At 46.3% G+C, this 12045-nt stretch overlaps 1 protein-coding gene across 1 annotated transcript; it reads left to right on the forward strand.

The window, feature by feature from the left end:
- The first annotated feature begins 501 nt into the window (after nt 1-501).
- LOC124233175 (zinc finger protein 75A-like) lies at nt 502-9782 on the forward strand. The gene is made up of 9 exons (XM_046650327.1): nt 502-630; nt 2040-2156; nt 3743-3938; nt 4887-4978; nt 5269-5395; nt 6454-6545; nt 6840-6966; nt 8699-8809; nt 8990-9782. Exons 2-9 carry the CDS (start codon nt 2148-2150, stop codon nt 9583-9585), a joined length of 1350 nt encoding a protein of 449 aa, XP_046506283.1. The 5' UTR covers nt 502-630; nt 2040-2147; the 3' UTR covers nt 9586-9782.
- Nucleotides 9783-12045: the final 2263 nt, after the last annotated feature.

Genomic DNA, 12045 nt, shown 5'->3' on the forward strand with positions numbered 1-12045 from the left:
AAGGCCTCTCACTGCCGGAGATTGCCGAGCCCCGGGGCGACAGCTCGGGCACTGCCGGCTGGGCCGCTGGAAGGCCGAGAGCACATCGCGCGCACCTGCGGCGACACGCCCCGGGCCAGGCTCCCTCCCGGCTACCAGCCGCCGCCGGCCGCCTGAAGCGACGCAGGAACAACACGGACGCGAGACGGCGACACCCACACGCCGAGCCGCGCGCTGGGCCGTCTAGGCCTCGGTGGCCCTACAGACTCGGTGGCTTTAACTCTTTCCTGCCGCCAGGGCTAAACCGGGACAGGAAGCCGCTCTCTAAGGCGAGGCCTTCAACCGCGCACTCGCAGACGCAGGCAGGCTGCACAGAGCCCCGCCCCGAATGTGCGTCACTTCCGCTTCCGGCTGGGGCGCGGGAGGGGGCGGGTACCGGTGAACTGGGGTTCGGGAAGCGGTCGTGGTGGAGCCAGGCTTGCGTCTCCGAGCCCTGGGTTTCGCTCGCCGGGCCGCGCGCGCCTCGCCGGGCCCGCCTGGGAGTGGTGCGGGGCGGAGAGCGGCGCTCCTCAGGGCGGCGTCGGAAGGGCGGCGACTTGCAGTGGAGCCCGGGGCCGAGGGAGCGGCGTCCACGAAGCCGAGCTGTCTGAGGTAACAAGAAGCGGCTTCCCCCTCGGCGTCGGCCCCGGAGACCCTGAGAGTCGCCGCCGCTGCAGGGCGGAAGGGGGGAGGCAGCCATTTTCCGCGGGCGGCGGCGTGTCCGGGCCGGGCTGCCTCCCCGGTGAGGTTCCGGCGGGACTGCCCGGGGCGAGGCCCACCCGCGGGCTCCGGCGGCCCCTCTCTCTGCCCTCTGCGCCCACAGCGCCCAGCGCCGCGGCTGGAGCCGCTCGGCCACCGCGCGCTCGCACCGGGCTCCCGGGCTCCCGGGCGCCCGTCGGCCGTCCGCAGGCGGGGGCGGGGCGGGCCGTCTCGGCCGCTTTCCCGCCTCCGCTGCGTTTCCGTGGCTGGCTGCTGTTACCGCGGGAGAACGGGGCAGGTCAGCCTCGCAGAGGCCGGCTTCTGCTGATGCAAAAGCATAGCAGGTGTCCCCGTGCCGCCTGAGGCCGCGTGGGCGACAAGGAGCCGGCCGTTTGCGACTGCCTTGGAGTCCTGGACGTATTTCGTTGCTGCTTCTGCTGGATCACCTCAGGACTTTCGAGGGAGGCTCTCGTCAGCCTGGCTGAGAGGTCTGAATGACCCTTGAAGAAATGTAAAGTCAGCGGAAGGGTCACCGTATCCTCACCCGCTCCCGTTCTCTGCTGTTTTGAGCCTCAACATTTAGATGAACGTTTTGTGAACAAGGCCAGGGGTAAGGTTTCTAGGTCAAGCGAAGAGAAACATAAACATACAGGTGTCAATCTTCTGCATAGTGCCCCTTATACGCCTGGGAAAGAAGTGCCAGAGAAGAATGTTGGGCATCTGGTTACGTAATTGGGGATGCTTTCTGAGCAGAGTAAGGCTATTTTTTCCCTGATTACTTTCCTTCTCCTCTGATGTCATTGTCAGCTGTCCTGCCAGTATTATACAATGGAAGGGCGACTCAAATGTTCCACAGAGTGGAGCCTTCATCTTCACAAGAGGATGAAGGGTCATAGAAGTTGTACTCCCTTACTGAAGACACAAGACTAGGATGACATGTTAAAATATTAGAGAAAGGCAGAATGTTCTCCTAATCTGCCCTTCACGTGGGTAAGATGGGATAGGAAGCACATCAATTAAATCTTTGGATAATCCCGAAACTCTCTGCAGCCAGTGGGTACCAATTTTCTCACCACTAACCTTTCCTAAATTATTATTTTTGTCAAGGCGTAGTCATCAGTTGGCATTTGTCTTCAGTAAGCTGTGCTGTGTTTCAATTGAATGATAGAAAGAAAAGAGGGAAACTAAGGGCCTGGCAGTTGTGCTTAAGAGGAAGGCAAGGCAAGACCTGTTCATTTTTCTCTCATAATATTGTAGTAAGTAGTAAAGTTCACGTGAGTTCTTTATTGACATGCACTTTTTCCCTACCCTTGGTGCCTTAGGAAGAAGATCCTTTTATTGATTTTGTTCCAGACCAGACTGGACCTCAGTTGTCAAGGGTGGTGCTGGTGGGGTGCCCAACACAGAAGCAAAACAGTTCCTAGAGGAGAATGATGACGGTAGGTCTGAAGTGGCTGAATATTTGAACTGTCAAATCAGAGCTCTGTGGGAAACCAAGGGACATCTTACAGAGAGATCCAGTCAGAGTAAGAAATATACCCCACAAATGAACAGTTTTTGTTCCAAGAGCTCTAGCCAGCGCTTTGGAGCTTCCACTCTCATGAGGCAGCTGGACCCCGTGAGGCTTTGGGCCAGCATCAGGAATTATGCTGTCAGTGACTGAGGCCAGCGATCCACTGAAAAGAGCAGATCTTGGAACTGCTGCTGCTAAAGCAGTTCCTGACCATTCTCCACAGGGACCCCCAGACTGGGATAAAGAAGCATCATCTGTAGAGCACTGAGGAGTCTGTGGCCCCGGTAGAACACTTGCAAGGGAAATCTGGTCAATCAAGGAATGGGGTGAGAAAAAAAATTTCTGTTATGTAGAATGAATTAGAGTGAAAGTGGATGTATTGGGGTTGGGAGCAGTTAATTGAGAAAGAAGATGAATTTGGTCACTGTTCTGTTGTTCCTTAGGAAATCTAAATCAGGACCTGAAACCGCAGACCCATAGCAATAGTTAGTCCACAGGTTTCAGAGATCTAGCAGAGACTTCCCTGTTGTTAGAGTAAGAGTTGCTTTTTGCCCTCTTTCGAGCCAAGGTGAATGAGCATCATAAGCCTAGTCTGGCTTGGCCAAGGAGACGGGTCTTAGGTTCTTAGAAACACATAAAAGGCAATAAGAGTTGGAGAAGAAGGGGCAGATTCGAAAAAGGGAGGAAACATAGAGACCAAAATGAAGAAAAAAAAGAGAAAAACCAAACAATTATGGGAAGACAGCAAAGAGAAAAAGTGCAAAGGGAAAAAGGAAACAGAGATTTGGAAATCCTAACAGAGTAGCTAAGAGAAGAAAGACACAGAGGGAAAATGACCTCTGTATAATAGATAGGAGCCTCCACTGCCCTTCCTTAGTGGTTGGCCTTGGCTCTGCTGGTGAGGGGTGGATTCAAGGTGTGACCTTGGGCAGGGGCCAGCAGATAACCAGCTTCAGGCCTGCTGTGAAGAGTGCAGTGCAGGCTTATGTTTGGTTTCAAAATCATTTGGAGGTAGGTTGGAGCCAGACTTTTTCCTCCCCATTTTTTCTCCATTTCATCCCCATTCTCTGAAAAACCTTCCCTAACCATGGGAGAAATCTGGTTGACAGGACAACTTTTTTATTCAATTCCTCAATCTTTTGAGAAGTACAAGACAGGAAATCACTGAGGCAGGGATGTAAGTCAAGAGAGAAAGCCTGTCGAGGCAGCATGAGAACAGGTGGCCTACGCAACCCTACTAGTTGTCTGGGCTGGACTGTGCACAGGAGTGGGGGCTGCTGTTTTGGAGGGCTGGTAGTAGCCACACCCTTTTTCTTTTCATTCTAATTTTCCCAGATTTTGTAGATAGTTCTTTGTGGAAAGTGGTGGCCTAATATCTTTTAAGTCTTTTTGTCATTTCTTTTAGTGTCTCTCAATCCCCACCATCAGGACTCTCTGCTTTTTCCTCCCTCTTCCACCAACTCCTAAACCAAAAGTAAGTTCTGTGGTAACCAGGATGGGAATCATTTCCAGGTTGCAGCTCATGAGCTGGGAAAAGAGGCAGTGCTCTTGGGAGAAACAGCAGAGGCCCCAGGCTTCAAGCTGAAGCCAGCAGAGTCCCAGCCAATGGGCATGTGCCAGGATGAAGAATTTTGGAATACATACCAATGTCAACAAGAATACCTGAGCAAGAATAGTCATAAAGAAACTGAACCTGTATGTAAGAGGGGTAAGGAGCTTCATGATAATTTCCTTCTCCTGGGAGCTATAATAGTCATTTGTTCAGCCAGAACGTTGTAAACATTTTCTAGGTGCCCATCTCTGTGGATCTGCAAATGCAACCATGTTAGCGATTACAGTGCCACTCCCTGATGGTAGTAGAATAGACTAGCTGTGGGTGAAGTTGGAGGTTGGCCTAAAGTACAGAAATATCCAAACCACAGAACCCTGGTAATAACATCATGAACTCTTCCTTAGTAAAGTGGGGAGGGTTAGGGCCACCTCATCCTTGTAAAATACAGAAGGAATTGGGATCAGAAATGTGCTGTCAGTGACAAAATGTGAATGCTATTCTGTACCAGGAAAAAAATAATAAAGATTAAAAACTACATCTCTGGGGGCTGGCCCCATGGCCGAGTGGTTAAGTTTGTGTGCTCTGCTTCGGTGGCCCGGGGTTTTGCTGGTTCAGATCCTGGGCGCGTACATGGCACTGCTCATCAAGCCATGCTGAGGCGGCATCCCACATGCCACAACTGGAAGGACCCACAATTAAAAATACACAACTATGTACCGGGGGACTTTGGGGAAAAAAAGGAAAAATAAAATGTTTAAAAAAAAAACTACGTCTTCTACTGTACACTGGAGTCCCTGAGTACTTCATCTTCAAATATGTTTAATTTTTCCCTAACTCAGAACAATTTACATCATGAGAGGAGGAAAAAAAGGTTTTTCTTTATTGATTGTGCTTATGAAAACTGGGGAACCTGTTCTAGGGGTAGGGCTGGTAGACACTTGATTCTTACTTACAATGAGAAAGCTACTTCTGCATATCCCACACACTTGTAAAGGTGCCTCATCTCTATTGAAAGAATCAGAATCTTTTGTATTTTAGAAATGAGCTCAGGATGTTCATAGACAGAAGCAAGAGAAATTTCCTCTGGCTCTTTTCCACCCACAGCTGTGCCTGCTCACCAGATCCTAGCCTCTCCTGAGCAGACAAACACCAAAGACTGGACAGTGGCACCTGAGCTCGTCCTGCCTGAGTCCCAGGTGAGCTGTGCTTCCCAGCTGTTTAGGGCTGCCTTTCCCTGCTGCCCATGCCACCCTGCCCAGCAGGTGCTCAGAGGGGTGTTAACCTACATGTTCTCCCTGGGGAACTGGGACTTCCCAGGCTGTTGGCTGATCCCTTGCCTCCTTCCTTTCTACATTCTCACTTTTAAAAAATAATGTGCAATTAATTCCTCAGTGCCTGGCCTAGCATGCATTTCATGTGCCATGTGGTAGCCACGGAGTGTTTCTATAGTGGCCGTTACTGAGCTGAAGCCGATTCTCTTCTTTAGAGCTTGTTGACATTTGAAGAAGTGGCCATGTATTTTTCCCAGGAAGAATGGGAGTTACTGGATCCCACTCAGAAGGCCCTCTACAATGATGTAATGCAAGAAAACTATGAGACTCTCATCTCTCTAGGTAAAGATTCTCCCCTCCCTTTGAGTAGGAGTTGAGCAACCTGTCATGTTCTCAGTTAACTAGGAATGCACCCCTGTGAGAGTCTCTGTTCCAGTAGCTGGTTGGTCCTCAATTAGATGGTGTGGGCAAGAGAAAGTTGGATCCAGATCACTTGGGGAGCTTTTTCCAAGTGCACATGCTCATTCTTTATCCTAAAATTCTTGATCCCTCCTCTCTCTCCTCCAAATCTCTTGTGTTCTTAGCTTTCCCATCTCCATATGGGCACCACTATTCACCCAGTAATTCAAGTTAAACCACTTGTGTTCATTCTTTACCATGATCTTAGCATCATACCCCACTACAGATCTATCACTACTCCTTGGCTCCACCTTCCCAGTATAGCCTGAGTCCAGCCACATCCCAGCCTCCTGCTCTGTTAGCATCCTGGTCTACATGAGTGGGATCTCTATCCAGGTCCACCTCAGCAACTTCCTAACTGGCACCTCCTGCCACCATTCTTGTCCTTCTAGGGTCTGTTTTTCACACAGCAGCAAGACTCTTAAAAACCTGATAAGATCATGACATTTCTCTGCTTCAAAATGTTACAGTGATTTCTCTCACATTCAGAGAAATGCAAACGCCTTATGAGACAGCCAGGACCATGCATGATCTGACCCCTGCTCGCCTCCCTGCCCTCATCTGCTGCTACTCGTGCCCTTGTTCATTCCTCTTAGCCACACTGTCCTACTTGCTGTTGCTTGAACTCTCAAAGCTAATTTCTACCTTCCCATTTTCTCTACCTGGGATGCTGGACTCTCTCAATACTGCATTTTTAAACACCTCTAATTATTGCCAAATTCACAGCTATTTATGTCACGTAAGGGTAAAAACAAGATTTCTTTTTGTTGACCTCACTTGTGCTACTGAAGACACTAAATTGGGAACTGGTTATAGGGGCTGGTAGATGCTTGATTCTTATTTATAATGAGAAAACCACTTCTAAGTACCATATTTTAGAAATGAGCTCAGGATGTTCATAGAAGCAAGAGAAATTTCCTCTGGCTCTTTTCCACCCACAGCTGTGCTTGCTCACCAGATCCTAGCCTCTCCTGAGCAGACAAACACCAAAGACTGGACAGTGGCACCTGAGCTCGTCCTGCCTGAGTCCCAGGTGAGCTGTGCTTCCCAGCTGTTTAGGGCTGCCTTTCCCTACTGCCCATGACCCACCCTGCCCAGCAGGTGCTCAGAGGGGTGTTAACCTACATGTTCTCCCTGGGGAACTGGGACTTCCCAGGCTATTGGCTGATCCCTTGCCTCTTTCCTTTCTGCATTCTCACTTTTTAAAAAATCATGTGCAGTTAATTCCTTCAGTGCCTGGCCTAGTATGCAGTTCACGAGCCATGTGGTAGCCACGGAGTGTTTCTATAGTGGCCGTTACTGAGCTGAAGCCGATTCTCTTCTTTAGAGCTTGCTGACATTTGAAGAAGTGGCCATGTATTTTTCCCAGGAAGAATGGGAGTTACTGGATCCCACTCAGAAGGCCCTCTACAATGATGTAATGCAAGAAAACTATGAGACTCTCATCTCTCTAGGTAAAGATTCTCCCCTCCCTTTGAGTAGGAGTTGAGCAACCTGTCATGTTCTCAGTTATCTGGGAATGCACCCCTGTGAGAGAGTCTCTGTTCCAGTAGCTGGTTGGTCCTCAATTAGATGGTGTGGGCAGGGGAAAGGTTCATCCAGATACCTGGGGAGCTTTTTTCAAGTACACATGCCTTATTCTAAACAGAATTCTGGATCTCTTTCCTCTTTGTTCCCCAAATTTGCTCTTCTCGTACGTTTTTATTTCAGTAAAGGGCAGCTCCATTCACCCAGTTGCTCAGAGCAAGAAACAGAGAGTCATCCTTTACCTTGAACTTACTATCATACCCCACAACTAATGCATCAGTAGTTCTCTTGGTTCTTACCTTCTCAGTATATTTTGAGTCCCACCATGTCTGAGCCTCCTGCTGTGTTAGCATCCTAGTCTACAGCAGTGGGATCTCTCTCCAGGTCTACCTCAGTAACTAACCAACTGGTGTCTCCTGCTGTCACTCTTGCCCTTCTACAGTCTGTTCTCCAGACAACAGCCAAACTCTGTAAAAAAAACTGGTCAGATTGCTACATTTCTCTGCTTCAAAACCTTACAATGACTTATCACATTCAGAAAAATCCAACTTCTTACCAAGATGCCAAGGACCCTCCAAGATCTGGCCCCTGCTCCCGTCCTCCCCTCATCTGCCTCTCATGCCCTTGTTCAGTCCGTGTAGCCACACTGGTGGTCTTGCTGTTTCTTGAACTTGCTATGCTCATTTCTACTTTCCCCTTTCCTCTGCCTGGCACACTTTTCTGCCACATGGCTAAGCTCTCTCTTTTAGTTTCCTGCTCAAATATCACTTTCCCACTAAAGCTGTTTCCTAAACAGCTGGGAAGGTTTTGTACACAACCTTATCTAAAATAGTTTGACAGATGCAGAATCTTAACTACTCTCTTCCCCTGCTTTAGTTTTCTTCAAAACATTTATCACTTCCTGACGTTTAATTTGTTTTGTTGATGTTTGATTGTCTCACTCTCCCCCTAGAAGATAAGCTCCATGGGATCAGGGGACTTTGGCTTTTTTACCACTATATCTGTAGCCTATAGAGCATGCCTAGCACACCATAGCCACTCAACACATATTTATTGAATTACTGAGGGGTGAATACTTTCCCTACTTGGCAATCTGTATTTAGAGAAAGTCCACTAAGTGATTCTGGTCTGTTTACTCCACCTGGACATGAACCAGTGAGTTACAGGAGGGGTGGAAGTCTTTCCTATGCAGCGTCTGATGCTTGAGAGCTAAATAAAAACTTATTATAATTATGACAGGAATCACATGTGCATATGATACCCAACCCACTGAACTTGAACATTGGCTCCGCTAGACTTGGTCTTATCCAGGATGAGTCCTCCTAAAGAGTTAAGAGGAAAAGCCTGTGTTCCCTTTAATCTCTGGAGTTTGTTCCACCTTGATTGAATATGGGGTATTCTTGGTAGCAGAAGAGGAGGCACATCCACTCCCTATATACCTTTTATTGATATATCTTAGGTTTATTTCTCAGTCTTTGCTTTGTGTGTTCCCCGACAAATGCAGTATAGAATAAACCTGATACCAGCTATGAGAGTCTATCCATTTCACCTCTTGGGGTAGCAAAATGTAAAAGCGTCCTTTGTTCTTTCTGAAACAGTGAAGTAGTGTGGGCTATTGTTAAGTTACCAGTTCTTGACCTCAGTTTTTCCATTTCACAGCATTATTTGTGCTCCCCAAACCTAAAGTGATATCCTGTCTAGAGCAAGGGGAAGAGCCTTGGGTTCAAGGATCCCCGGAGTTCAAGGACTGTCCCAGAGAGCTGCCTACAGGTAAATGCACCATGGGAAGAAAAGAAATGTACCTTGATGAGAACCTTTGCAAAGACATAACATTTTAAGGTTCTACTTATCTATTTTCTTTAAATCAGTATCATTGAATCTTTTTTCTCCATTCCTATGGTTTTCTTGCTCTGCCATACAATTGGCTTATTCTTACGTTTATTCCAACAGGGTTAAAGCTAAAAAATGACACTGAAAATCAACAGCCTATATGTCTTTCTGACTTAGAAATACAAGAACCAGAAGACATAGTATCAAAAAAGGCCAGAGCGAAAGTTCCCCAGAAAACAATGGGCAAGGAAAACCATGGTGATACACACAGGGGAGGGAAATGGCACCAAGACCTTCCACAGAAGGAAAGAATGAAAGTTTCACCCTGGAAAGAAGAGCTGCTGAGACTTATTGATCTTCACAAGAAAGAGCGTGCAGAGGACAAGCCTTTTAAATGCCAGGAATGTAGGAAAAGCTTCAGAGTTAGCTCTGACCTTATTAAGCACCAAAGAATACACACTGAAGAGAAGCCATATAAATGTCAGCAGTGTGATAAGAGGTTTAGATGGAGTTCAGATCTTAATAAACACTTAACAACACACCAAGGAATAAAACCATATAAATGTTCATCCTGTGGGAAAAGCTTCAGTCAAAGTTCAAATCTCCACACACACCAAAGAACTCACACTGGAGAGAAGCCTTTTACGTGTCATGAATGTGGAAAAAAATTCAGTCAGAACTACCACCTTACTAAACACCGGAGAACCCACCTGTAGCGTATGCTGGAGAAAATTCAGGTGGTCAAGCTGCCTTAGACACCAGAAACTCCATGAGGGAAGAAAAGCTTGTCCAGTGTCCTCAGTCTGAAGAAGTTCACTATGTGGATCTTGACCCTATAGTTTATGAAAAAATAGAAAATTATGAAGCATGGGGAATTTTTCATCAGTAAAAAATTTGCATATATATGCCAATATCTGTGCACTAAGTGTCCTCATTACTATTGGGGTGGGCTGGTCCCAGTTCATCTCTGTAGATAGAGCTAGGAGATAGATAAATGTAGCATATGTAGATACATTGAGAAATATAGGCATAAACACAGACACACATTTCCTTCTTTATTTCTTTCTGTCTATATATATATCTGTTAAATCACTGAATGTATTTCTGCCATTCCACAATACACACATGTGGGGGGGGGGGGGGGTTACAGTTCTATTTGTCCTACAGTTATATACCATTAGGAAAGCAATAAATAGTCATCTTTAAAACATTTCCATCTACACTAGAAATAATGATTTAGAATGAAGACCTAATGTACAAAAGTAACGAAAATAAATACTTGGAAGTTAAGAAATATGCAGGAGCAATATAAATAAAACTATTAGACTTTACTGAGAAAAGTAATTGCCCTAATAGTATAAAAACACATACATTATATATGTAAACATATATATGTATGTTTTTCTGTTAGGAAAATAGGTTGGAAGCTCCAACCAATTTTTGGTGTTGGGGGAAAGAAACATGAATCCCAAAGGTAGCATAATGTTGACTCTTTTCTTTCTTTGGTTGGGAAAGGTAGGGGATAGACACAAGGAGAGAAAAGAGATTCAAAGGGTGGCTCTTATTAAAGGAGATTGTTCAGGGGGCTGGCCCCGTGGCCGAGCGGTTGAGTTCGCGCGCTCCGCTGCAGGCGGCCCAGTGTTTCGTTGGTTCGAATCCTGGGCGCGGACATGGCACTGCTCGTCAGACCACGCTGAGGCAGCGTCCCACATGCCACAACTAGATGGACACACAACGAAGAATACACAACGATGTACCGGGGGGCTTTGGGGAGAAAAAGGAAAAAAAAAAAAAATCTTTAAAAAAAATAAAGGAGATTGTTCAGACCCCAAAAGCGATGTCAGGCAAAAGCTAAAAACCGGATGATCACGGCCCGCCTGGTGGTGCAGCAGTTAAGTGTGCACATTCCGCTTTGGTGGCCCGGGGTTTGCTGCTTCAGATCCTGGGTGCCAACTTGGCACCGCTTGGCAAGCCATGCTGTGGTAGGCAACCCACATATAAAGTAGAGGAAGATGGGCACAGATGTGCACTCAGGGCTAATCTTCCTCAAGAAAAAGAAAAAAAAAAATGGATGGTCAGTGGGAAAACCCTTGTAAACGGCATGACCAGGAGTCAGAGGGGACATAATCTCTAATGTTTGGTTTTTAGTTGTCTTTTTTCTGTGTTGGAGTCCTTTTATTCTTAACCACAAATGAAGCCTCATAGGAACCTACTTTTGAGAAATAAAGGAACAGTATTGTGCCCAAGCAGTGCACTTAGGAACAGACAAGAAAGAGTGGAAACAGAATGGAGAACCAGTTAACAAAGGGCTAAGTGTGAAAAGTGAAGATTTGGTACAGAGAACGACATGATGAGTGACAACCAGGAAAGAAATTAGTCCTCAAGGAATCTCAGAAACACTTGAGGTCTAAGTTTCTTACAGTATGAGATGTATTTGGTGGATCATCTATGGAAATATGCTCAATTTTGTTACGAATAAGGGAAATTCAAATTAAACCACAATGAAATATCCTTTTATTCCCTCTGCTTGCCAGAAATTTAAAATTCTGCAATATCAAATGTCAATGATAGTGAACAACAGGAATTCTATTATACTGCAGGGGGCCAGGGGGCATAGTACAATAAGTTTAGCATTATTTAGCAAAGTTGAAGACATGCATACCTATGACCTCTTTCTCTAAAGGATACCCTAGAGAAAGTCTAAGTACATCAGATTATATGTACAAAATGTTCACAGCAACATTGTTTCTCATCAAAAGCCAGAAAGAATCCAAACGTCCACTAACAGGAAGAATACATGAATGAATTGTGGTAGTCATATGATGGAATACTATACAGCAATAAAAGAGAACAAAGTACAGCTATGTGCACCAACTTGGACATAAGAAATGTAATGTCCAGTGAAAAGAGCTGCAGAAAAAGCAAAAGAAAAAACTTCCTGCAGCCATGCAAGAAGAAATATCATATCATTTGGATAATAAAGGAAACTGTGATCCCAGAACTGTAGAAAACTTGGGAGACATACACAGATATATGATGGGATTACAGGTGCTTTTTCTTTTCTTTTTTTGTTCGGGCTCTCAACTCCACTGAGAGCATTCTCTTAGCAGTGACAGCCTTGAGCACACGTTGCCATCTGTCAGCCCTCCACTATGCAGTGGTCAAGCAGTGGTGCC

This window comes from Equus quagga, unplaced genomic scaffold (genome assembly GCF_021613505.1).
Source record: "Equus quagga isolate Etosha38 unplaced genomic scaffold, UCLA_HA_Equagga_1.0 156083_RagTag, whole genome shotgun sequence".
Taxonomy (NCBI): Eukaryota; Metazoa; Chordata; class Mammalia; order Perissodactyla; family Equidae; genus Equus; species Equus quagga.